This window comes from Lagopus muta, chromosome 4, assembly GCF_023343835.1.
Source record: "Lagopus muta isolate bLagMut1 chromosome 4, bLagMut1 primary, whole genome shotgun sequence".
Lineage (NCBI taxonomy): Eukaryota > Metazoa > Chordata > Aves > Galliformes > Phasianidae > Lagopus > Lagopus muta.
This window is the reverse complement of record NC_064436.1, coordinates 60,096,393-60,124,052: the sequence shown is the minus strand read 5'-3', so window position 1 is coordinate 60,124,052 and position 27,660 is coordinate 60,096,393. Positions and strand designations below refer to the sequence as shown.

The following is a 27,660-nucleotide window of genomic DNA, read 5'->3' as shown; positions in this document are numbered from 1 at the left end:
TTCATCATTCTGGATCACTGTTGTTGTAGAAGAACTTATAAAAAAGGACAGAATATTGCACAGAATTCTCTTCCAAATTTACTTCATCATGTTTCACTGTAATGTGCTTTCTGTGGGAAAAAAAAAACCCAGAGGAAGGATACAACTGTGACCTCTCTTCTATCACATAATAACACCACTCACAAAAGTCCAAAAAAATGTTCCAGAATTACGTGCATAGGTATTTCTTTTTCAGCTAACATCATCTTTAGCTATGTTATTGTAACATAACACATATGTGTTCCAAAAAAAAAAAAAAAAAAAAAAAAAAAGGAAGAAAAAAAAAGAAAAGAAAAATGATAATTACATTTCACAATCATCTTTTTACCTTTTTACTTAATTATTTCCCAGGTGTCACCTGTACAGCAGTTATGTTCTGTAGCAGACACCAAACCAACCAAAACAATCATTCAACGTATAAATGTTGGCTTTGATAAAGAAGTCAAGTTATTCTGTCCATTCTGTGCATAGCATCAAGCTGCAGATCAGTTTTTCTGGGATTGTCATAGGTCGGAATTTTCAGTCACAAATTTTGGTGTTGCAACAGACTTCTTCTTAACCACTTAGTCAGGGCTAAATTATATCCCTTTGATTTCTAAAGTATTTTAAGTTCTTCTGAAGCTAGGTTGTAATACTGACCATTGCAAAACCAGCTACTGTTACGATAGGTAGCAACTTTGCCATAGCATTAAGTCAGGAGCTGCAATACTCTGTTTTCATAGACTTGAAGCAGCCTTGCTGTTTTCCACTCTCGCGTGCACTCTAGTTTTAGAAGAACAGAACTAAAGGCAGCAGCGATGTTTTTAACAGAAATACGCTACATGGGTGATCTCAGCTTGTGACTCACAGAATCGTATCATTAACTTTTACACAATAGTCCATTAAAAGTTCTCACATACACAGAAATGCTTACTCCCTGCTGCACTTTCCAGGGTTTTTGAGCCCTCTTAAGATAGGCACCCTGAGACCCCAAAACCTAGCAACTTGCTGGAAATCACAAAGGTAATGAAGCAGAAAGAACCTACTCCTACTGCCATCAAGCCCTGTGATTTATCCTTAAGACCAATGCTACCTTTCTAGGTGCATATAATTACAACTTACACCTAGATCACATCTTGGAACATCATTATCAGATAAGCAGGGGCAGAAATACAATTCAAAGCCTTCTGAGTCATCTAAAATATGTTCATAGTTAGCTCTACCAGAGCCAAGCTGAGCAAATGACAAGTTAATATAAACTTACAACCAGCATTTACTTTATAAGTATTGTTTCCAGAATAACTGAAATCATGGCTCTACACCCTCAGTAGGTGAGAATCTTTTCTGTCCAAAAAAGAAAAATATAAAGATTGTGACACACACTTGTATTTCTAAAAGCTTCAGCCCCATCCTGATCCGACTCAAATCTGTGGGCTCTATGCACTCTATGAAAGACAAGGAAATCACAGTTCCTTCAGCCAACCACCAGAATTAGCTCAGCAGCCACTGTGTGTAGGAGCACAGTGGGATTATTCCAGCCCCTAATGCTGCTGAAGCACCCGCATCACATCTCAGGCATACCCACAGTTACAACACTCAGGAGAAAGGAATAACGAAGTCACCCATGGGAGATTCTCTTCCAGAAGAGAGTGAATATGCCCTAGTGGTGGACTGGGCATTATGGTTGCTCTTTTATGGCCTCACAAGTGTCAATGAGATGAGAATGATTCACAGGGTCACTGAAATCTTCATTTCAAGCTCATTGAGTTGCCTTTGCAAAAAGCTGCCAGAAACACATGTCTACAGAGTGAGCTGGCATTTCCTTCCATTTTGGAAAAGGACAGAAATCAAGTTGCAATAGTTTGCCAGAAGTAATTTTAGTGGCAGTACAGTTGGCTAAAAGAGAATCTCCCGAGCTGTGGCAACAGTCCACATTGGTATTTTTCTTAATTCTAGCTCATAAATCCTGTAAGCACTTTACATCAATGTTAATTGGAAGTCGAGTTCACACTACCCTGCAGGAATTAACACCACAGAATGAACGCAAAGCCTTCCACCAAGCTGCATAAGGATTTTAGCCCCATGTAAAGTCTCGAAGCTTTGTTTTTATTTGGTGACAAGCAGAATCTTATGAGCAAATACAGATCTTTTCCCTCATCTTGCTCCATTAACTGTAACAAGGCTCTTCAGCTTCTCTCCTTGCAGATTACTCTAATTCAATCCCAGCTCCAGTTGCTACTGCTAACATTTCAACACACAGTGTAAGTTTATTTAAGCCTCTTACAGGGAGCAGTACAGCATGGAAGACTTTAATTTTCTCTCAGTATTGCACAACAAACGTAGTCTGAGGGAAATTCCAGCTATAATACCTTGTATTTTGTGCACTGTTAATCTCAGATGGCATTTTCAAAATAAATAAATAAAATAAAAAACTGTTTACAGCCATACTCAATATGAGGCCAGGGCATGCTGTATGTAAAACAACTAGTGACAAACAGTTTGCAGTCTAAATACAGAAGGAACGGGAGGGCGAAACAAACCACAGAGACCTATAGAGCAGCAGAACAACAGCACGGTCAAGTCAGGAATCCAACTCAGAGAGTCAGTTTGTGTCTGGTATGCTGGACCCTTGCTGCTGCATTAACAGAGCTCTGTGACACTCGTAAAGGACCAATACACCCCTGCAAACCTGGAGATCTAACTCAAGAACTAATCAAGATCTAAAGAATCTTCCACAAAAGCCCGCAGATCAACTTCCAAACCTCATGCTTCTTCCCTATTTCCTCTTTACCTCTTTCCTCCATCTCAGAAGGATGCCGTGTCTGCAGGTGAAGGCTTAATATAGAATGGGTTAATTAGATAATAGTTTGGCTTGAGAGAGACCTCTGGAGGTCATCAAGCCCAACCTTCTCCACAAAAAGGGGCAAGTTTCAAGTGTCTAACTTAGCAACAGCACCTGCAAGGATGGAGACTCGACAGCCTCTTTGAGCAACCTGTTACAGTTTTTAAGCACCCTCACAGTAAAATAAAATTACATAACGTCTAAGAAATTTTCCTAATACCTCTGGATTTCCATACAGCAACTTGTGTTCATTGCATTTTGTCCTTTTGCTCTGAAGTTCTTGTTCCATCTTCCATATATCCTTCCTTGAGGTAGTGGAAGACCACCTCTGAGATCCTCCCTTAGCTTTCATTTGTCCAGGATAAACAAGCACAGCTCTCTCAACTTTTCCTTATGTTTCCTTAACTTTCCTATGCCACAGCTCCCTAACCATGTTACTCACTCCCTGTTGGATTTCCTCCAGCTTCTTCATTCCTCTCTTGCACAGAAGGTCAAAAATGGATACACTGCTCCACATGAGGTCTTGTAAGTAATGGATAGAGGACAAAAACAACTTGATCTGTTGACTACAGTCTTGATAAGGCAGACTGGTAAACAATTTGCCTTCACTGCTCTAAGCATGTTCCTGCTGACCCACCATCTTGTTGTCCACCAGGACTCTCAAGTCTTTCTGCAGAGCTGTTTTCTAGTCAGTTGGCTTGCAGCCTGTGCTAATTTGTCTTGGCAGAATCACAGTTCTGCCTTGTGAACATTTGCCTCATAAACACCGTGAGGCTTCTGCCAGCCCACTCCTCCTGAAGATGTTTAGCAGTATCAGTCCCAGCACTGACCACTTGCTGCTACCTGCCAGTTTTATTCCAAATCATTCATCGCTCCTATTTGAACAAATGGCCAAGTTTTTCAGTCACTGTCCAATTCATGTCTCCCCCATGTGTAAGCAGCAATTCATTAGTTACAAGACCCCATATAGAGCAGCGTGTCCAGTTTTGACCTCCCGTGCAAGAGAGAAGTGAAGCAGCTTTGAACATAGCATAGGAGGCTGTGTCAGAAGCTGTTTCAACATAAACAACATCCACTGCTATTAATTCATCCTCAGAGAAGTGATCTCTTTCTAGACGGTGACTAATTAGTCAGAATTACTGGTGCTGTTCTAAGTTACCTTCTTGCTCTCTGTATACCTAGAAAGATTTCCAGCAGGACTTGCTCCATAAGGTTTTCAGGGACTGAGGTGATGCTGCTCTACATGTAGCACCCCGAGTCCTTCTCCTCACCTTTTTGTAGACCATCATTCACTCAAGAAACTTGTGGAAGGCTGTGTGGGAAGGAAATTATGAGTAACAAGAACAAAAAGCCCAGCGGAACATGAAACCACAAAATCCTTACAAGGTTTCCTTTGCTTTATTTGGTAGCAGGAGGAGGAAGCATTCTAAGTATCCTGAGCTGACACCTGCTATGCCAATTTTCCACCTGGAATGTTATTTACAGCCAAAGTACACAGCATTGGAAACAGACTTATTAACTGTCAGATCTTTTCAATGGCATTATTCAGGAGAACTCTATAATCAAGCAGCTATCTAGTTAGAATTGAAGCAAGAAAAAATATTTCAACTTCTGTTGTAGACTGAAAGATGTTTCTCTCTAAAATATCTCTTATATTCACAAAGAAAATTAGGAAAAATACTTGAAATTCAAGAAAGGAAACTGAACACTGGATTCTGATCTCAGGTAACAATTTATTTTTATTTTTTATTTTTTGAGAAGTACAGATTTTGTTAGTTAATAGAGTCTGACCTAGTGCTTTCAGTATGTTAGGCTGAGTACAAGACTAACGTGAAAGAAGAGTCAAGACAACAGCATATAAAATTATCAACACAATCTGATGCTGTTGGTTCTGACTGAACCAGAAAACCAACTTTCATGAAGAAAACATCCTGAAACTCAAAGTTAACAACTAAATATTTGACCAACAAAACCATCTGCATTACTTCAGAAACACTTACGCAGAGTCTGGAGAGAGAAAAACTGGAAAACACTATAAGCATTCTGCCCCTCAACATGAAACAATGTTTATTTTAACATAAATACAACTTCAGTGGAATATTTCTTGGAAAATCCTAAGTACTTCTCAGCTGAACTACATTTAAGAGCCATGGGGGTATCTGCCTCTATGTAACGTTCCCTTCTCAGAGTCAAACAGCATTTGACACCCCCATTTTCTTTGACATGTACCTTTACTAGGTCACCTTTAGTTTACCAGCTGTTTTGTCTTTTAGACCCCTTCCTGGGATGCCAATATTTAAAGCATAATAATAATTAAAAAAACTCCAGACATTGATGGCTTGGGAGTAGCTTCTACTTTCACAGACATTAGCTTTTAAACCTCGATCATTTCCCAGGAAGATTCAGTAACATGTACAAGATGAGTCACTTTTTAGTACAGAGCATGACATTTAAAATAACATGAGTTACCCAGGAGCCAAGCCTTATTGACTTTCCATGACATTTATTCTTCCTAATACCTCAGTTGATTTAGAAAGCAGAACTTGGTAATTTCTGTAATGTAGAGTGCTTTCTTCTCTTCCGATCTCTGTGCCTTGCGTGGACTTAAGAAATGATATATTGAAATACTGTGCATTAATATTCAGGCAGTTTTGCATTACTTTAATCTGGCTTTGACCTATGTGGTCTGCATCTGCATCCTTGAGTCTATGAGATTTTATATGTATATAGTGTACAAAAGTTAAAAATACAAATTTGCTTTTTAGCAGCTCTTTGAAGCAGTTAAAGGCGTTACTCCCCTAAAAGCTGCTTCATGCCATCAACTGGATGAAAGATGTCCCCTTCCATCACAGCCATCAGGCCAGAAAGTTTGAGTCCTCCTCATTTACTTTACTTCAGTATAGGAGCAAGGCTCACCTTGAACCACGCCAGCTGTGGCTGGAGATAAACAAGCTGATTTTGCACTGCACTGCACCAGTCTGACACCTGGCAGCAGGTGTGCTAGCTTCCTGCTGAAGAGTGTATTCATCACTTTACCCACCCTACGGATAGATGGCTGTCCACGTTTCCTCAGCATCTATACAGATTCCAGCACTGATTTAAATCCACCGGTTTAGCGGTACCTTTTCAAGACAAACCAAAATTGGTGAAGCAGGCAGACCAGTTCCTGTGCAGAAGCTGGCATCTCAGAAAGAGCTATGATAATTACTTGTAAGTGCTGCCTTAAAAACAAACAAAAGGATGAATATAATAGAAAAAACAGACTGTGTACACCACATATAACCATTAGGCTGTTATATGATAGTTATGACATGGCTAGCATTAATCCCTTCACCTCCTCAGAAAGACTCCAAAGGCTCTAACACATAGCCCTGCAATTCAGCAATTTGAAATAAGGCAGCAGTCTCACTATTAGCTCACTATTAATAACTCATGACAAAAATCTTTCACATTCACACCACGTTGTGGGCAATCTGCACCACAACCCAGATCTCAAAGGTAAAAAAAAAAAAGAAAAAGAAAAAAAAAGAGCATATTCTTAATGTTAGAAGTTGTTTTTCTATTACAAAGTAAGATTCAAGCATCCTTGAACAAGTGAAATACAAGTTCAGGCCATGATTCACATTCGTGTTGCAAGAAAGTGTGCTAACATCACTATTATTAATTTACAGTGGCTTGTCACCAACCCTTGCCACAGACTGCTGCTCCCAAAACTTTGCAAAGAGAGGAAACAAGTCAATGTTTCTGCTTTCCTTGGATGTAAACCGAGCTTCCTCTGTCGACTCTGATAAGATGACGTTCAAAAAAAAAAAAAAAAAAAAAAAGAATGTTGTGGATTCTTATCAAATGCATCCTATAGAAACAGAAGGAAATTACTGGTTTTTTTGTTTGTTTTAAATCAACCAGCATCAAATAACCAAAATGAAGTTCATTTCTAGATACACAGTTAGTGAAAACACACAAAAAGTGAGTCTGCAATATTGACTATGTCCATTTGGAAGGTACAGAACAACAGAAAGGCCTGGGCTTTCGGGAGCCACTACAAATGCACAGGACACTAATGGAAGACGTTGCACTTCAGAAGATTGCAAATCAGCAAAATCTAAGTAGATGTTCATGAGAGCAACAGAGATAAGAAGCCTTCAGAATCACTTCTGAAATGCTTCAAGGAGAAAAGCATTCAGCACAGTGAAAGAAGCATGGAGGGGTGACAGGCACCCAAATACAGATGTCCTAACTCTTCTTGTGAATGGATTACAAGAGTTGAGTCTATACTAAGAATCTGAGAGGACTTTATAAAGGATCAGCTGAAAGATCCAGAGACACTGAACTGCTTGAAGTATTTCTCTGTATTCATAAAAGAAAAATAAAACAACACAGCAACATGACCTAAACCAAGGAATTAGCAATCTGAAAGTGCCTAAACTAGTGCTGCCATCAGTAAGGTGTGCTCTATGGCAAGGTTTGCAGCACTTCTGGAGTCAGTAGTGTTTGAGGTCCTAACGAGTTGAGGGTGCTTTTATTTTCACAATATAAAGCAATTCCAAAGTTTTATTTCCTTTTAATATACTGGACTTTGGTCCTTTAAACAGAAGGGATCAGAAAGCTCTCCTTGAAAGTATGATGCTTTCGTAGCCTCTCGTCATTCTTCCAGCAGCACTGTTCTAGCAAAGGGTGAATAGAGCTGTTAAATCAGTGCATGCACACATGTGACCTTCAGTATGGAGTGGTTTTTCCAGCAACCATGAAGTGTCTACTGTAGTGACAAGTTATTTTCTGAGTAATCTTGGGTGTATATATATCACAAGATGATAAAAGATTTCGTGTAGTAATCTTACTCTGCTCAGTGGAGTTAGTGTGACATATGCTGCTTTGTGATATAGAACGGAGTAAAATTGAGTTTTATAATGTAAGCCCTGACAAAAATTGTAAGTGAAATACCAGCAACACAATGAATACAGGGCAAACACAGCCACCATTATGGGCTCAGTAATATTTCATACACAGTCCTTGATTTTCAGAATTAATTTCACTGTGAAATGGAATGTTTGACAAGACACAGAGGTGATTTTTAAGAGGGCCATTGGCAGAAGTGACCTCAATTTAACGTATCAGCTGAAGGATGGTACTTCTTATCATGCAGAATCTTCTAAAATCACTCTTCAGTGACAGCACCAAAAAAAAAAAAAAGGCCATCCTGGGGCAGGACTACAACCACTCTCTTAACCTCCTGCTACAAAACTGACTGCACAGTGACAATTAACAAACTGTCAAAAGCAGTGACTTGACAGATGAATAAAAATACACCAAGAATGGCAAGTTATGCAGAGAAATTTATTCCACTGGGCAGAACTACCTCCTCCCCAACAATACTTCCGTGTAGGTCTTTTCCAGCCTACATGGTTCTATGATTCTTCATCTCCCGAGAAAGAAAGAGGCTATTAGTCTTTGTTCCACAATCTAAATATCCTATATTTCTACGTCCTATCTCTGCTATATTATCATTACAGCACACGACAGAATCATAGAATGGCCTGGGTTGAAAAGGACCATAATGATCATCTAATTTCAACCCCTCTGCTACAGGCAGGGTCACCAAGCACTAAATCAGGCTGCCCAGAGCCACATCCAGCCTGGCCTTGAATGCATTCAGGGACGGGGCATCCACAGCCTCCCCACAGCACATCGCTGTTCATGTTCTTAACCCCATATGTAATTTTTATCACCTCTGAAGCAGGAAGACCTCCAAAGCTGCATTAACATCTCAGTCATTGGCTTCTCGTATTTTAAGTTAATATTTACAATGTTCATAAAAAATTCATACTTCCTACAGCAATCCATATCATTCACGTGCTACTGATGAGAGTAAGACAATTTGTTAAATAAAAATAAATGAACAGAAAAAAGGAATCTCATACATTTCTAGACACACAATACTTCCACAGTAGGAGCAAAAAGTGAAGCAGCTTTACTAAAAAGTCAGATTTTCATATCAATACAAGGAAGATTTGAACAAGAAGCATTGGGAGTGAAATTTTCAGTTAATAGAAATTGTTCAATTGCAGTCTGTTTGGCCTAATAGGTAGAAATGTGATAATTTCAAAATAAAGACTGGGTATTTGTGAGAATCCTTAGGTTTTTTTGTTTTTTTTTTTTTTTGGCTCAAAGCTTGCTTCCTGAGGTTTTTCTTGTGATAAGACTCTGAGTGACTTGTCAAGGAGGCAACTGATGGGTGCTAACTGTGTGACAATCGATATCGCTTTGGGAACATTTGCAAGCCCCTTCCCCCAGAGCTGCTTGCTCTGTAGAAGAGTGGAAGAGAGTGCTCAGGAGTGTTCACTGGCGGAAGATCTGGCCTGTGGCCAAACCGCTCCAGCTAAGTATGGAAGGTTGGGGGGTGATACCATTGTATCTTGTGAAGGCAAGATGCAAGTTGGTGCCTCCCTGCTTCCTCTTATCTGCTGGCAAGGCCAGAAAGATAAGAACAAAGGAGGTTCCTGCTGAGATCCCAGAGCCAGAAGCTGCCACCGCAAGGAGAACTGACTCAACCACCTTGGGTTTGAGCTGTCACTCAAAGGAGAGCTGACTCGACCACTTTGGATTTGAGCTGTCACTCCAAAGATAGCTGACTCAACCACTTTGAAGCATTGAAAAAGGGCCATCATCACCATGGTCGTGGTCGTCATTGGCAACAGGACAACTCTGCCTGATGACCCACCGCTACTGAGGATCAAAGACTGAACTACGAACCTCGCTGGATCCATGGTGGTGACTCTGTCCCTCTTGCTTCCTATAAAGACTCCTTGCTTCTTCTTTCCTATCTTTTCTATCGCCCTCCTTCCCTTCCCCCATTACCCTAATTCATAACAGTGTCCGTCCTCCCCTTCCCCATTTCCCTGATTAAGATTTGTAATAAACTGGTCGGACCAACATTTGAACCGTTGCTTCTTAATCTCACGCCGGGTATATAGATAATAAAAGAACCTCCTCTCCCTCCTATAAATTGGAGCGAGACAGTATTAAAGCACAATGCAGTCCTAACTCCTACATAAATCTTATTCTCCACTATTTCTTTCCGACACACGTTTCATGAAATGAGAACTGCTGGAAAAATTCCCATCATCCTATTTTCTTTCTTTCTTTCTTTTTTTTAAGTAGCCACAACATATTCTGATACAACAATAAAAAAAATTGATTCCTTAAAGAAGTCAAAGCCTCTCCCCCGCCCTCTTCACTGTGATTTCCAGATATTGCATAGATGATATCAAACTTGAACATCTCCTAGGTTCTAATCCTGATTTGTTTCTATAGAAGGCTTCTGCCGAATCAGGGATGCAATGATGAATTTCAAACTAAGCTACAGGATGTAGAACAGCATCTTCCTCTGAGGCAAAAAAAAAAAAACAAAAACAACTCATCTCATCCAACTGAAAGCCAGAAATTTAAGTTGCTGTGCTCCCCTGTCTGTGCTGCCTCCAATCATATAAAAGACTGCAGAAGTAAACAATTTTTACCTGTATGTTTGCATTCAACTGAAAGGAAGAAACCCGCTGGAGTGCAGCATGTCCTGGAACAGCAGGTCCATTGGAGCAGGTCACTCTCACACCTAGCAGAAGAATACCACTGATTTCAGAAAAATTACAGCAAGGATAATTTTAGCTCTGCATAATGAAAATGAGAAAATGTACTGCAGCTGAAAAATTGTCTGTACCCAATCTTCTCTAAGTTGGAATAAAATATAAGAGGATGAATTCTCAGTACGGCTTATATTTATTTATTTTTGTTCTTGATATCAGCCAATTTTCTCATTAAACCTAAGGAATTTTATTTTCAATATGGTCCAAGTAGCAGATAAACACTTATGGTTAAATCATATGAATCAACCTTATCTTCTTTTTAATAAACAGGGAGAAATACACCAAGTTTGACATGACTAAAAGGAGATAAAAACTCGGACACGGGGATCTTTGTAATTCCATTACTAGCACTGCATGTTTCCGAACATGAAATACATTTCAAGTGTTCCATTCAGTCTGAGACACACATCAGTACATTTGTCAGGCATGCTAATATCAGGGCACCGAGTTAGCCTGACCACTATACATTTGTACATGTATTATACTTATGCTTTGTCCTTGATACCACCAAGCAGTTTTTCATGATGAATGTGACTTAACACTGGGACAGGCTGCCCCAAGAGACTGCACAGCCTCTCTTCTTGGAGATATTCAGAGCCACCTGGACAGGCTCTTGGACAACCAACTTCAGGTGGCCTGCCTCAGAATGGATGGTGGACAAGAAGACCTTCAGAAGTCCAATATAAATCCATCTGTGGCCTTTGGCTCCAGCCTCTCAAGGAGCACCCCAAGCTTTCTTAGGCCAGCGTTCTGTGTCCCGAGGTTGTCTTAGGGTTCAAAGCAAGAAGAACATCCTGGTCCACTGTTAAGAATTCAACAGTAGACACAGGAATGCACTCAGATAACTCAAATTGAGGTCATCTCATCCACACTTCTGGCCAGCTCAGCAAACAAAGCCCAGAACAAGGCAGGACATCTCCTGAAAGAGGAGTCTAAACTAACAGACAAGAATCACAGTCATGAGTGAGGCAGATGAGAGCACAGCCATTGAGAACAGACTGAACACCAGCCAAGAAAAGGCTTAAGGATCAGTCTGGAAGGCAGATGGAAAGGGTATAAATAACTTCACCAAGAGCCAAGCATCGCTGATGGAACAAAATGAAGCCTGACACTTCACTTACACCTTGATCCTTTGTAGGTCAGAACATTGCTAGGTTTAATAAAGGTATTACTATTTCCAGGCTAACATATCGCATGTCATCTCAACTCTTCTCCTCCAAGCGATCTCCTCTTCCAGAAAGAAATGTAATAAATTTCACAGAAATACAGGAGTTCAAATAAAGGGCACTTACAGGGCAAATGGAGGAATGCTAGAAATGATAATCCAGAAAGTCCCTAAGCAGAATAAGATTTCACCATAAAGCACAAAATTTTCTGGAAGAAAATTCAAATGGTTCTACAGGAGCAAGTTTCTCTGAAACAGAGATTGTATTTATGTAGGGTACAAATTTCACTAATCCAGAATTTCACATGAACAGACAAATGAAAATACATCATGAATAGCAAGCAAAATATGATGACATGCAACTCCTGCAAAATGCCATCTTAGTGATCATGCTGCTACAAATTTTCTGGAACTGCAAGTGAAAAACATATGTAAGGCCTAAAATATGTATGTGCACACATAGTGATCAGAGGCAGAACTTCAGTCACTGTTTTTTGTTGTTCATAAGTCACATAAAATTTATTTGGAACTGCGTACAGGAAGATGCAGATGCAGTCAGAGTGAATTTACAGCTTGCACAGTGATTACCCCACCCTAGGGCCAAACCCATCTATTAAAGCATGCACTCTGTCCAGCCAGGATGGAGTTATTTTTTTAACAGCAATCTGCATGCTGCCGGTTTTTAGATTTATAACTAAAACAGCACTGCTAACACACCAGTGCTTTAGCTGTCACTGAACAGTACTTGCACAGCATCAAAACCATCTCCATTTTTCACTCTGCTCCCCAAGCTGGTAGGCTGAGGATAAGGAGGGGAATGGGAAAAAGACTTGACTGGAACAGTCTACCTGGCGTGCCATGTAATTCTGTGTTTAGGAATAAAATGAGGAGGGGCTCTTCCCACAGTAGACTCTTGTCAGAAATCAACTCGGCACCAGTCTGCTCACGAGAGCTGGTGATTGCCCTTCCATCACTTGTGGTTTTATTTTTTCCTTCACTTTACCTGTCTTTCTCTCCACCCATGAGCTTTGCTTGCTTCCTGCCCTTCTGATTCTCTGCCCCATCCCACTGCAGGAGGGAAGCAAGCAGGCTGGTGGTGGCCGCTTAGGTGCTGGCCAGGGTCAACCCACCCACAACACTGTGCAAACAGAGGAAGACAAACATATGCTGTCTCCCCTGTTTAGTGACTCTGTCTGGAAAGGCGATACTGCCTTAAGTCATCACCTAACCTCTATCAGCACTCTGCACTTAGCGATCTGCAGAGCCCTTAACAAAAGCAAGCAAAGTCTGAAAAGCATAAAGCTGGGTAAACCTGTTTGCTGCTTTAGAATTGCTCCCAATTGGAAATGTATTTCTTACAGAACAGGAGCAGTAATAAGGATATTGCCATTAATGCCTAACTATTTCCTGTGCTATGCTCTTGCTTGACCTTGCTTGGAGCTGTGCTGGCCAATTGCTTGCGTGATCTACATATTATAGCTGTAGTTTATGGAAATGTTGGCACTTACACAATTATTTGCAATGCAGACAAGTAGAACAGAGCCTCTGAGTCTGTCGCACAGTCTTCTGTCAGAAGAGTACAGCATCAACTTCACAGCTCTGCTATCTATCTCAGAAGCCTCAAGCTGTTGTTTGTACACATTCACTCACTTGGTATTGCAGCAAGGTATTAACAATTGTTATTGAAAGACAACAACCAACACTTCAAAACATCTTCTGTTGAAAACAAAAAGAAAAGCTGTTGAGTCAACGTGCAGACAGTCACTAACGTGCCTGCAGAGCAGTGTACAGCTCCATGAGACACAAAGCCTCACATACTAGTTGCTTTCCAGCACAACCAGCTCAGTCATTAGCATGACTTACTGGACCACGGCTTGCAGGCAGGTTTTCTAGTAAATATGGAATTGTTTGGTACTTCCAGGCTAGTGTCAGGGCTCAACTCTCACAAAGTTAGTCAGTGGATATGTTCTACACAGCACACATCACTGCAATGGTGTACAGATTCACGCTTTGGTTCATTTGCACAGTGAAGAACGAGGAAGTTTAATACATCAACAGTTTGTAACTGCAACGGAATCCTACAAACATTTTTCCTAAGTATTTATCCCATTTTACTTCAAATAACTCCACTCCTCCACTCCTTCAAACTTGCCTGCTTCATTCCAGGGAAGGAATGAATTTTTATAGCTATAACATGACAGCAATTTTATTCATCAAGACTTTGCCAGCCAATACACTTGGGAGTCACAGAAGAGTAATAAACACATATTTTAAAAGACACAATAGAAATATCATTTTAAAAATAGACTAAAACCACAAATTAAGCAAGCAGAAAAGTACAAGATAAGTCAGAGAAGTCATAAGCTCTTTGAAATGGAGGAGTCTGTTTCATTCAGTAATAAAGATGAATTAAAAGAGAAGTCACAGGGATCCTCCACCTTAATGCTTTTTCTGCAGCACAAGCATAATTATCAGTCAGCACTACTATCATAAACATAAGAATCTCTAGAAATGGACACAATGTAGATGAAGCAGGGTTTAATGTCAGAAAGGTGAAGGTGTCCTCAATCACAAGTAACAGAAAACATTAAGTAATGAGCAAAACCTGAGAACGAGTGAGTGGAGATGGAAGTGGTGTGGTAAGGAGGCCTCTCCACTCCAAACTGAGCAGATGTGGTGATGGCAAGTGTACAGCAGGAGGGAGAGAGAAAGGAAAAAGGAGAGAAAATCTGAAAATTAAAGGACCAGCAACAGGTTTTATGTCAATGAGAAGTAGCATCTCCACTCAGGTCAGAGAATGACAGCTCTGAGACCAGCAGCAGGAGCTGGTGATGGAGTAAGAGGGAAAGACCTCGTGGTTTAAGTGACAGCAGCAGAACTCCTATTTAACTCCTAGCATAGAAGCACAGATTCTCTTCTTTATATTTTGTTTTATAAACATCTAACAGGAGCTGAACCAATAATTTTCAGCTGGTCTCTGACTGATTAATAACACATTAACCTGCAGTGATTCATGAATCCGAGGTGACCTTTAAAGCAGTGGTGAAAGTCCTTTGTGTGATGATTATCACAGAACTTAAAGCAGCCACACGAGCTTCAAGTACTGCGGATGTAAAACAAGGACTTTCATTCAGTTCTACCTGCACAGCACAGCTTTTATATCTACGTAAATTCCAATCTACTGTAGATTCCGCAGTTAGAGAGGCATGCCACAGATATCAGTGACACAACTCAAGAGATTCTGAGAAAAATCTAATGCCACTCCCCATGAATGTCACCAGTCTAATGTTAATGATGATGAGAGCTCTTCTAACAAGGTTGAAGTTGTATGTTCACAGATGCCTGTGGGAAGGAAGCAAAGAGTAAAGCCCTCATCTGGAGACAGATTTAAATCCAAGTTCAGAAATTGTGGCCTCTACTAAAATAAATAAATAAATAAATAAAATAATAATTAAAAAAAAGCAAGCGGGTATTCGGTAGATTTCATTTACATGGAAAATCTGGGGGGTTTGGAAGCCTCTTATTCTTTCCCCCTCCAGGTATTTTTAGCTGGACTCTGTCTCTCCTGTCTGGCCAGACCTGCCCTGCTAGGTTAGTTAGAATGGAGAATAATAATTGTTCAACAGGAACATTCATGCACTCATTAATTACTCATAGAAACACAATCAATTCTTGCTCGCTTTCTAAAGGAGCTGGAGAAAAGCAGGAGACAACCTCTTTAAATTTTGCTTTGTGCTTCTGTATAACCAAGATGTTATAATTGCAATATAATCAAAAGAGTAAGGCAAAGCTGTATAACCAAGATGTTATAATTGCAATATAATCAAAAGAGTGAGGCAAAGCAAACAAGGATCACAAAAGAGAATAAGTAGAAGAGCTTACCCTTGGGTTGAGCTCACTAGAAGATACCAAAGAGGAGGATCTCCAGAAGAGATCCTTCCCCTCTGGTAGCCAGCTCTTAAATAGGTCCAGGAGGGCTGGAGCCTGGCTCCACCCCTTCCGGTAGCACAGGTGAATTGCCTTCACCTGTGCTCCTCTGGCTGACTCATGGCTCACCTCAGGTGATCAATCAGAGGTTCAGGCCGTGACTCAGCAGTTCCCATACAGCTTCTTGTCTTCTTAGCTCTCCAACACACTTGCGCAGCATCAGCAGAATGAGCATTCCCCTTTTGATGCAGGAAGAACAGCCCGCCAACGAGACTGAATAACAGCACTGAAACACCATGTCTAAACAGAGCTCCATCCACGGGCATGCACCACGCAGCTTAACCTCTCGTCAGTTATCTGAAAAAATATGTAAAAAGCAAGGGAGAAACATTTGCACAAGTCCAACTCGAGCAATAAGCAGCCAGGCCTCGGGCTCTTACAGCACTGCTGGCAGCCTGTGTGCCGAGCACCTGGCTTGGCAGCCCTTCCCCACACCACGCTCCCTTTGACTAATACAAATCACTTGCACGCTGCACAGCAGAAACAGGCCCACAGGATCTAATTCATCAAACCTCAAAGAAAAATTAAGAAAGAAAGAAAGAAAAACGTAGGCCTGAATGTCCAAATACTGTTTCAGTATTTCCACTGTTAAACTTTATGCAGAAATGGACACCAACAACTTCTGTCCTCTTGGCAAAACCTGAACGTAACAGAAGAGAGAGGACAGACCACGCTAACACAGCTGACCTCTTCTGTCAGCTTGGCCCGTTAAGCTGAAAGGCAACAATTTATTCTTAAGAAAAATATTAAGAAAATCAATGGCACCACGCTAAGAGTTTATGAGAACAATTGATTGAAAACCCTTCTCCCAGAGCTCAATAATTTTGTCTCAAGGTGTAAAGCCACATCAGCATGATAAAAGATTGCTTTTGTGCATTAGAACCAGCTAGCTGCTTTCTTAAGAGGACAGGTGAAGCACTTCCTATTGCCAGGAGTGTTCCAAGGCCTGTACCTGTGCCCTGATAACGAGAGCTGAAAGAACAAACCATAATAGATAGCCAAATTTGCAAATCCTTGGGATACCAAATGACTTATGCAGGAATATCACAATAAATTTGCTCTGAAATTGCTGCATGCTGCTTTGAGCTAGGATCTCTTCAGTGTCCTCCTAGGAACAGAACTTCTGTTATTCTAAATTGCTCTAATTAGCTCTTTCAGAGCCCTGCGGCTGTCGCTATTAGATTTTCAGCACAGCAACAACCTTCTCCAGGCAACAAGATAGTTACAAAATGTACCTTTCAAATTAGTTAGCAAAAAGCTATGGGAACTCAAAGGGTATTCTATAACCAGAATAAGATGTGTGATTCTATACTTGCAGCCCACAGAGAAACTAGGCAGAGAGTAGGTGTTACACAGAATCACAGAATCACCCGGGTTGGAAGGGACCCCAAGGATCATGTAGTTCCAACCCCCCTGCCTAGCAGGGCCACCAAACATACACATTCAGATCAGGTTGCCCAGGACCCCATCCAACCTGGCCTTAAACACGTACAAGGACGGGGCATCCACAACCTCCCTGGGCAGCCCGTTCCAGGGCCTAACCACTCTCCTAGTAAAGAACTTCCCCCTAACATCCAACCTAAATCTTCCCTCCTTCAACTTAAAACCATTTCCCCTAGTCCTGCTGTTGTCAGCCCTTTTGAAGAGTTTACTCCCCTCCTGGGTGTAGGTTCCCTTCTAAAAGTTATGAATTTGGGACACATTAACTATCTTAGTAAGGCTCTCACTAAAAGGAAGGAAGGCTCTTCTCCCCTACACACACATCTGCATCACGTGTACGGGAACTGCTGAGTCACGGCCTGAACCTCTGATTGATCACCTGAGGTGAGCCATGAGTCAGCCAGAGGAGCACAGGTGAAGGCAATTCACCTGTGCTGCCAGAAGGGGTGGAGCCAGGCTCCAGCCCTCCTGGACCTATTTAAGAGCTGGCTACCAGAGGGGAAGGATCTCTTCTGGAGATCCCCTCTTTTGGTATCTTCTGGTGAGCTCAACCCAAGGGTAAGCTCTTCCACTTATTCTCTTTTTGTGATCCTTGTTTGCTTTGCCTTACTCTCTTGATTATATTGCGATTATAACATCTTGATATCTATTGATTATACACAATTATATTGTGATTATAACATCTTGGTTATACAATCACGCTACATGATATTTAAAGTCTCTGGATGCAAGTAACAGTCTAATCTTTATAGGCTTCTTCTGTCTGAGATGTTTCCAGGGTGTTACTGATACTCAGACTCAATAATCCCTATTTATAGGGATCAAAATATATGTGTGTGTGTGTGTATATATGCATATATATTTCTGAACTAACATTCTGTATGAAAGAATATGTCCCCCAACATTATACTGGAACAACAGATACGACCTCTTTTGTGAAATCTTTCCTAAAGGGCTCAGGTTTGAAAAACAAGTTTAATTTCACCACTGAAAAGTTCAGTAACAGTCTTATAGCTAAATTAACATATTTTAATTTGATTTTGTTATTTCCTGATAACTGACTTGAAAGGTCACTGCTAGACTATTTACAATGATTTTTTTTTTTTCTTTTCTCATTCCACTTCCTCCCACCACAGTTCAATGTTCGGTTCTGATCAGGCTGACACATAACATATTTGATCAGGGAAGATATGGTACCCTTTCATTTTTAGCCTGAAAACATTAATAACACAGCTCATATTTGAAACACAAATGTAATGGCATTCTGCCTGCTGGTTGAATATCAACAGATTATATCTTGGCATTCAGAGAAAGGACCAGTATTTCTTCATAGACACAGAAATGCCTTAATTTTTCATTTAACGTTTCAAGCACAAATCTTGCATTTATACCATTTTTCACCTCAAAAGATTACAAGCTTTTTTATTATATATTTAATGCTACTAATAATAAAAAAGAGCCTTATCATTCCTTTGGCATTCTCAAAATATCACAGAAATTCCCTTGTGCACTCTGAACAACTTTAGTGTTCTCAGAGATTACTACCCTTACTTCGTAGTTGTGTGGAAACAGGGTCGAATAACTGCACGAGGCTGAATGGCTGCACGAGGCCACAGAGTGAATCACGAGATGAACCAGGAATTAAGTCCACACCACCCGAGTCAATCACTGGACTGCACTGATTAGAGATTAGAACCACTTCTAACCACATCAGCTTGAGAGGTAGCAACTGCGTAACTTAATGTTTTAGAATTCAGAATAAGCATTGCCTATCAGCAAACAATATTCAAACCCTGACTTTATGTGAAAAAGAAAAGTCTGATTGATGTGAAGCGGACTACTCAGGAACATGTTTGTGATTGCACATCTGTGGTTGCCTGCCAGCCCAAGCAGCAGGTGCTGACTACTCCTCAGCTGAGTATTAACAAAAATAACAACAAACACAAAGCAGGCCACTAGGTGGCACTACAATTAGAACAGACTGCTAAGGTGGAAGTCAGAACAAAGCTTGGAAAAGTAATTTCTTCAAAGTGCCTTCCAAAGTGGGACAGTACGTACGGCCAGCGTCAGTCACAGTGCAAATAAGCTCTGGCTAACCTACATGCTTATCTGTAGTACTGTGTGTGCTGTTCAGTCCTGCACTCATCAGTATCTGCACCACCTGTGGGCTTTTCTTAACAGCTCTTCAAATTGAGGAAATCACAACAAAATTCACTTTCATTGAGGATCACTCTGAATTTTTGCTTGGAAAAAGCCTGTGAATGATCATTTTGGGCAAATGGGCCTTAATACAGGAATTTGCTTGTTTCAAAGGTCTTGAACAGAATATAGTTTATTAAATGATTAATAAGATATACTAGCAATAGGCTGTTCTCAATTTTCTGTTATTAATTTTCTAATCAATCACTAATTGAACACAGCTTCCACAGGTGGTAGGCAGCAGAGAATGAAGACAAGGTAAATAGGAAGCAGCTTGCTAGGGATTTCAGCCCAACAGACAGGGGAAATGAGACAGGCAGACTGGTTGTTCAGTGCTAAAAGGAGCCAGTTATTTTTTCAGGCAAAATTTTAGAAGCCTAAGATCGAAAGACCTACTTACCTTTTCTGTCTCATTTCTTCACAGCTTTCTGTGGATAACCTCCTTTATGGCTATTCCCACTTTTCTCCTTGTTCTCTCAGATCCAGATGCTTTACTGGCATCTTTACCAGGTCTCCTCAATTGCATCTTTAAGAATTACAAGGATGAAGCTTGGGACCTGTGGCTTATCTACTTGCCAGAAAGCAGCAGGCAGCCACTGACCAGACTAGAGCCACATGCAACCTCAGTCTTTGCTTTGTTTTGTGTAGGCAAGTTGCTGTGCTGTATCAGTGTCACAGTATAAACTAATGATCACCAGAATGCAAAACCATTTGCTTGGTTCTCATTGCAGAGATGCTGTCACCCAAGGGTGTTACTGGCACACTTCTTGCTCTTCCAAGTTGTTCCTCAAGAGGAGAAATGCACATCTGTGTGCACTTGTGTGACTGCCAGAGACAACAGCACTCCTTGGAATATAACAGTTGTCACGAGAGCAGAGGACCAGGATGTCCCACATCCTTTCTGCAAAGGCCCCAAAGCAGCACCGCAGACAAGCAAACCCTGCTACACGGAGGCTGTGCAAAAGCTTGAGTTAACCGAGCAAGCTCCTAACTTCTGCAGGATTCCTGCATGGCAAGTGGCTCTTCTGAGGCTTCTTTTTAGTAACACTGTAATTACAACCCTGAACACAGCTGGATATATAATTCACTGACTTTGCATTACAGCATGTGCAGCTTCTTCATCCTCAGGACATACTTTGGAAATGCAAGCAGAAATCAGGCTTACAGCTGGGGCATATGCATCTGTGAAAAATCTAGCAAAGTGCTGGGACCATGTAATAAATGTGACCTTTTTCTTGCTTTTAAAGTGATAATCGCATGCTAACTGATAGCACCGATGAAGTTAACTCGTGTATCACCGTGTAGGATTTGTGTGCCCCAGTTATCTAGCCAGGTGCCAGACCCCCCGAGGGCCGACAAGGACAGCCCCAGCGCCCCACAGCGCACAAAATGGCCCCCAGGGCGCCCTCAGGCGGCACCTCCCGCCACAGGGGGGCAGAGTACAACTCCCTGCACGGAGCTCCTCTCCGCGGCCCGGAAGGGCCGTGCATCCCACCCACCACTCTCGCTCATCCTCCTCTCTGATTGGCTGTTGTCCGCCTCACTCCTGGAGCGCCCTCTCTCTGATTGGTAAGTGCGCAGGTGGGCGGGCAGACGCGGTGCTGGGTAGGAAGGTGCTATGGCGGCGGTAGCGCAGTGCGTGTTGGGCACGCTCCGCTCGCGCTCTCCGCTGCTGAGCCTGGCGCTGAGGTGAGCGCGGTGCTGCCGGGCCGGGCGCGTCGGTCGGGGCCGCGCTCGGGGCCTTTGGGAGCGAGGCCCGGCCCTTCACCTCCCCGTTCCGTTAGGACAGGGCCCGGCGTGCAGCCCTGTGAGCCGGCTCGGCCTCGAAGCGCCTCAGGGAGCCTCTTAGAGGCCTGCACTCGGTGTAAGGGCCGAGGTGCGGTGCGGCCGCTGCTGTCTTGCCGGGCCTCGGGCTGCTCTTGCGGGCTGTTGCATCAGGCAGACCGCGTGCTGCCGTGAAGACGAGCTCCTGTGCCCTATGGCATAGGCTGGACCGAACAGGCGGTCACGAGCTGCTGCCCCATGGTCGGTGCCTTGCAGCCGAGTTGTTGTTTGCAGCAGTTCAGATAAACTAAACTCGGTTCCTTTGATGGAATCTTCTGCAGACGGATTCCACAGTTCTGGAATCGTTGATTTGTGCTCTAATGTGCATTTGTTGTGCTTGTTGATTTGTTAGATTAAGTGTCCAGTATGTCCAGGAAGCACTACTGTCTGACAAGGTAAGTGGTAGATTAACACTCTCTGTGTTTTTTTTCCTCACAGGACCTCTCCACGACTGCTTTGTGTGGCAACACAGCAGAAGAGCACCGGCCAGAACTTGGAAGAGGATCAGGGTCAGAGCCACAATGAGCAGAAGGCAGAACATAGTGCTGCTGAAAGAATGTTAACTGAGGAAAAGGCCAAACTGGAAGAGCAGCTCAAGGAAGTTACTGTGAGTGGCCTCTGCTCAGTCTGTGTTCATTTCTCGCGGGCTGTGTACCTAAGAGTCCTGATTATAGCTTCTCAGCGCATAGTCTGAACGCAGAAATCCAACTGATGTTTAGTTAATGGATAATAACCTGTAATTAAATAATTTCTCAAAACTGAAGAGAGCGGATTTACTGTAAGACCTGAAATGTATCCCATCCTACTCTAAAACAAAAACTTTAGATGGTTTCATTCTGATTTCTGGATGGAATCTTGCTTGACCTGTGTTGGTCCTTGGAAACAGGGAAGTTGCTTCTGAGAAGTTCTTTGTTGATGCTAGGCAAAACAGCATTAGGAATGGCAGTAAGCATATACAGGAAAAAGTTGACTCACCTGACTGGTGATAGGGCCTCTGGCTATAGAACACTCCTTCTCAGGAAGTAGCCTTCATCCAAAAGATGCTCTCCCTTTGGAAGCTGGCCCTTAAATGAGCCCTTCCTGTCACATGGGAAGTACAGGTGAATTGCTTGCAGCTGTACTTCCTAGGCCAGCCACCCCCTTCACCAGGTGCTCAGTCATCAGTTCAGGCTGTGACATGACACTTCCCCTACAACCTGGAAATTGGTTCCTTAGTTTCACTGACTTTCGGCCACCTAGATTTTTGCTCAGTGGAGAAATAATTCTTTGAAGTTCATGTAAGGATTGGAATGCATCTTGTATGTATGTGAGCTTAGAGTAGGTATTCTGAAAACAGCCACTGACTTTTCCAAAGGTAGGGGTTAACAATTCTTAGCTTGTGTATAATACTGTACTTATTACGTGCTTACACAGTGGGAGTTTGAACCCATCTCTGTTAGAGATGTCTTTAAATGGGAGACTAATGTGTCCATGTTGCATTCTGGCCTAATAAATCTTGCATTCTCTCATGCATGACTTAACAGAGAGTGAACAGTGCCCTAGGAGGTGAGAGGTGTGGATTAAACAAAGTCATAGCTTTTCTGGATGAGTGCTTTATAGAAAATGTCTTTCTAGAGCATTTGGGACTTTGAGAGGTAGCCCAGAACCTTCTGTAGTAGCAGTGCCTGTGAATTGTAAGTGGATTGAGATTCCTTTCTGCTGCCCTTAGGAAAGAACTGAAAGACAAATCATGGAGATTAACAGCTTAGTTGGCAGCATATGTTCCTGGCTACAGAAGGCATCAAGGTCAACTTGATGTGAAAGTCAACCTTACAGTGTGTGCAGGCCCAGCAGAGTTCTGGGTCAGGTGGTGCAGCACTGAAGCGCCAACGTTTGTTGAATCGAGTTCCTAATGCATCTCGTGCTACAGGGCATCTTGCTAGGAACATACCTAAACTTAGCCTGATGAACAGAGGAATCAGACTTTGTAGTTTGTAAGGTCTGAAAAACTTGGAGGACACTTTGGTGGAGAGGGAAGAGGCAGACTGAATGGTTGGGTTGGATCTTGTTTGCTGGTGTCAGAATACATAATACCTTATGAAGACTTCCTGCAAACACTTGCCAGAAAAAGCAGACAACTTTGGAAAAATTGGTGTATCTGTAGTGTTAAAAATTACTGACAGCAAATATTGAGTCTAGAGGCCAATCCTTATTTCCTTTCTCTGACTTCTTTCTGCGCTTAAATGAAGCAAACAATTTTCTTTGCAACAAGGATGCAGTGATAATTGTCGTGTGTTCAGTTTGCCTAAATCCACTATCTAAAAAATAATGTAAGACTGAAAAAGAAATGCTGTTCTGTACTTGCTTTAGAATTTTCAATGCTTCAACCACTTGGATTGAAATCTCTTCTGTGACTTGTTTTTCTGCAGGATAAGTACAAGAGGGCCTTGGCAGATGCAGAAAACGTGAGGCAAAGAAGCCAGAAACTCGTGGAAGAGGCGAAGTTATATGGTCAGTGAAAACTCTTTGTTTTTAATCATAAGACCCAGGAACACTGACTTGAAAAGCAGAGCCTGGAAAATGGAGCTAACTAGCCTCCAGTTTTGACAAGTTGTACTTACAGTTATTCTGGCTACTTAGTTTAAAATACATCTATAGGGGAAAGAGGTTTAAAAACGGTTCCTCACTTGGTAATAGAAATACAATAGTCTCCCTTAAGCTAGGGCAAGACTTAACCAATTTAAGTCAACAACTTTGAATTTTGTTTGAATTTGGCACCTGGTTTTCTAAAGGTACAGGATTAGGAGATGTTTCTAGTAAGGTTGCAGCCTCAAGTTTGCCTTTTTATACACTTGGTCCCATGGCAGACTTCAAAAACCAAGGGTGAGGATGGAATACTGGCATGCTTGCTGTGTTGCTTGTTTTGTTGTTATTGATGCATGGTTTCTGAGGTGGTTCATTTTGTGGAGGTTTTCATTTGTTTGTTTTACCTTTCAGATTTGAATAACATTCCTCTTCTGGTGAAAGCCATAGCTTTCAAACAGAGGCATAGCTTTCAAACAGAGGCAGTACAGTGGTAGGGAACATACAGCTGTAGGCTTTAAGGAATGCTAGAAACATCAGCCTCCAGCAGCTCACTGACATCTGACAGCGTTCTGACATTGAGACAGAGCTCCTTGTTTGTGTGTGAACGCTGTAGCAGAAGAGCTTCCTTTTAGTACTTGACTGCCACTTTGGTTTGAAATATTAGCTATCCTCTCTTGCTGCACTGCAGAGCCGTGTAGTTTTATTCTGAATGCAGACATTTTAATTTCTACATGCAGAATCTGCAGTTAATGTGTGTGGTTAAAAAAAGCATCTCTTTGTTTCATAATTCTGTACCTGAAAATGGTACATGAAAATCATGGATATTTGAATGCTTCATCCTGAAGTTCATTTGCAAAAAACATTGTTTGATTGCTGTGCTGTGTAGTGCAGAAAGGCTTGGAGTTATCTCTAAGCCCAGAGATGTATGATAGAAATAAATATTCAAATAAAGTTTCTCATTTAAACATTATCATAGTTAATGTGTGACTGTAAGTTTCATCGTTCAGTGGGGATTGCTTTTTTAAACTTGTCCATAGGGGACTAAGTCCAGAGAGATGCAGTGACAGCTGTCTATAGAAATAACTTATGCTAAAAATAATAGAAAAAATACAAAATCCCTTTCTGAACAAATTGCTGTCTGGTTTGATCCAGAGCAATTGACAGCTGATGTTTGGGACAGTTCGGCCCTAGCCATAGCTGTAGGCTGAATTTAAAGTTTTGATTGTTATCATAATGTTTTGGGAACTCACTGGACACTTTCAGACACAGTTCTGTAAAAAGCTCAAGTCTTTAAATAGAGTTGTGCAGTTGTTAAAGTGACCTTTTCCTGAGAACTAGTTCATCCTTATAGATCCTGCAAGATGCTTCTGTAGTTCATTGTCTTCTGGTACTGCGCTCTTCCTGGTGAGGAGAAAATAATGGATAGAGTTATAAAGCCTAACCCTGCCTAAAAGAAGAAATGAGCAATGCTACCACAGCTCAGTGCACTTTGTCATCATCATACCTCTGCAAAGAAATGCGTTGTTCCAATGAGTTGTCTTGGTCTTTTGCGATTGCTTGAGACAGTGTACCTGAAGTGAGATGAGTCCAGATTCTTCTAGGGCGAGCTGGAGATCAGCTTCAAAACTGCTGCTGGCCCAGGAATCACTCAGCATGAGGTGCAGCCTCTGGCTCACTCTGTAAGAGCAGTTTGTAGTGGGAGGGGGGGTTATGAGTGTTCTGTTCATTCAAGGAGGAATCACTGCTCACCTCTTAAGATTCCTTATCAGCCTGATTACAAACTTTTTCTTCTGCAAAAACTCTTTGTATCTCAGATTAAAGAGTAGAAATAGAGCAATATAATGCTTTGGTCTTCAGGTGAATCCCACCGTGTGAGAGACAGAAGATCCGTTCCTTAATAGAAGGAAATGATGTGAGGCCATCTGAAGGTTTTGGTAACTTGTGAGAGTTAACTGTTGATGTCATCTCACCAGCATACCTTTCATCTTGTTTGGTGGTGGTGGTTTTTAATACTAGCTTTCCTCCCTCCCCTTTCCTTTCTTTTTTAGGTATTCAGAGCTTCTGCAAGGACTTGCTAGAAGTCGCAGACATTCTGGAGAAAGCAACAGAAAGTGTTCCAAAAGAAGAAATTAAGGATGAAAATCCTCACCTGAAGAGCTTGTACGAAGGTCTTGTCATGACAGAAATGCAGATCCAGAAAGTGTTCAAAAAACACGGGCTGCTCAGACTGAACCCCGTCGGAGCCAAGTTCGATCCCTACGAACACGAAGCGTTGTTCCACGCTCCCATGGAAGGGAAGGAGCCTGGCACCATTGCATTAGTATCCAAGATCGGCTACAAGCTGCATGGGCGCACGCTGCGGCCTGCCCTCGTGGGCGTTGTGAAAGACGCTTAGCCGCTGAATCAGATCACTTAATGCCATTCCATTATTAAACAGCTGGATGGTTTTTCTCTTACACCGTGCTTTCCTTACCCCTCTGTCCCCCAAGAGGTTTCAGTGAACCAGTTGAGGTCTCCCAGCGAAAATGAAGCAGACAGTGACATTCTGTTGCTTAGTGGCCTTCAACAGTGTTCCTTCAGCTCTCTTCTGTCAGTAATATTTGTTACAGCCATGGCTACTGAAGGTACATTAAAATGAAATGAACAAAATGCTCACAGTTCTGCAATCTTGTGTTTATCACTGTGTAAACTGAATATCCAGTCGGTGGTTCAAATGGTTCCTTTTGCTTTGTAACACTAAACTGCAAAAGTGGATGAAGTTGTACAGATAACCAATCCTCTGCTGTTTTTTTGGCTGATGTAAGCACCCATTTTTGTAGAATGCCTATTCAGAAACAACCCCTCTCAACAACTGAAGTAGAAACATTTGTGAATTCTGACCTGAAAATAAAGGGCAAGGGAGAGCGGACATCCTTTGTAATTGTTCAGCCCTTTTAGATCAGTAGTCAAGTTGACTCAAGAAAACCATCTAATACTTGTATGGCATTGAAGAACCAATACAACTTATGCTATCTCTGGATCTTGAATTTAATATTGTATAAATTGGTTTAAAGGATTTTGATAGACTTGTAACTTTCAAGCCATGCAATCAGTTTGTTATGCAAACTGTAGTTAAAACCCCACTGAAAGTCAGAATACCTGAAGAAGTGAGTATCTCAGAGTTTGCTATCTGCTACATTTAGAACTGCACAAGTAATTGCATTGTAAGTGGCTCAAACAAAAACGTGAACTCTGCTTTATTTCTTGTGTTTACTCACCTTGGATCTTAGGCTGCAACAGAGCTTTCCCATACACAGCTCTTGTCACGTGTAACTTCACCTGCTGCTGGTCATGTTGATAGGAGTGGCTGGGACCTGCCAAACTACGCATCTGACAGAGTGTCTTCCCTCAGATCCTCAAAGCCCATTCACTAACACACCAGACTGAAACATCAGAGTTACACATATTTAGGATCTGGTAATGTGACAGGAAGGACTTCTGTATTTTCCATCCTCGCTGCTGGTTGTTTGGATTAAGGAGCCTCTTCAGTTCATGTGTCTGTTGAGACTGAGGTTTCTGTAATTAATTTACCAGCTCCTTAGAGTGTCTTTTTTGCACTACGTTGCTTCATTTAAGGTGTTGCTACACACAACTTACTGTTGAGTGTTTGGCACAGGACTCAAGCTCATTTCCTTAAAACTAAGTGAATTCTGAACATCTGAATGAAATAATTCCTTTTCCTTGGTCTGCCCCTTCAGAGGAGGTAGTGTACAGGAAAGTCTTTACTGAGCTCTCCAAGCACCTCTGCTGACAGATGACAGCAGAATGCACTGAAGAAATAAAAAAAGTGGATGACTCTGAAGTTTAAGCATGACAGCAGCTAATAGAGCTGCCACTGCTAGCTCTGCCCTAGCTAGTTTGTTACAAGCACTTCTCCACGCATCATCATGTAGCTAAAATGCATCTCTAGTCACTGCTGCCAGGGCTTTAGCTGGTCAATGAGG

At 41.8% G+C, this 27,660-nt stretch overlaps 2 protein-coding genes across 7 annotated transcripts in view; one reads left to right on the top strand and one right to left on the bottom strand.

Annotated features, from left to right (window-relative positions):
• The window catches only part of SORCS2 (sortilin related VPS10 domain containing receptor 2), a 581,186-nt gene extending 558,743 nt beyond the window's left edge, over positions 1 to 22,443 (bottom strand). For 3 of the 6 annotated variants that reach the window (XM_048942847.1, XM_048942852.1, XM_048942855.1), the window contains exons 1-2: positions 22,088 to 22,441; positions 10,375 to 10,466 (exon numbers count right to left, since the gene is read on the bottom strand). The gene's annotated coding sequence lies outside the window, so the exon portion shown is untranslated. Of the gene's footprint in view, positions 1 to 10,374; positions 10,467 to 22,087 lie in introns of all 6 variants that reach the window. The other 3 variants (XM_048942849.1, XM_048942851.1, XM_048942848.1) reach the window with 3 other exon arrangements.
• GRPEL1 (GrpE like 1, mitochondrial) lies at positions 20,863 to 26,696 on the top strand. The gene is made up of 4 exons (XM_048942864.1): positions 20,863 to 20,977; positions 21,551 to 21,719; positions 23,521 to 23,602; positions 25,726 to 26,696. Exons 1-4 carry the CDS (start codon positions 20,907 to 20,909, stop codon positions 26,070 to 26,072), a joined length of 669 nt encoding a protein of 222 aa, XP_048798821.1. The 5' UTR covers positions 20,863 to 20,906; the 3' UTR covers positions 26,073 to 26,696.
• Positions 26,697 to 27,660: the final 964 nt, after the last annotated feature.

Bases quoted from the DNA above. Each gene is read 5' to 3' on its own strand.
- GRPEL1 (XM_048942864.1), top strand. From the start codon at position 20,907: ATGGCGGCGGTAGCGCAGTGCGTGTTGGGCACGCTCCGCTCGCGCTCT. The intron at 20,978-21,550 runs GTGAGCGCGGTG...TTTTCCTCACAG, and splicing joins CTGCTGAGCCTGGCGCTGAG to GACCTCTCCACGACTGCTTT. The intron at 21,720-23,520 runs GTGAGTGGCCTC...GTTTTTCTGCAG, and splicing joins AGCAGCTCAAGGAAGTTACT to GATAAGTACAAGAGGGCCTT.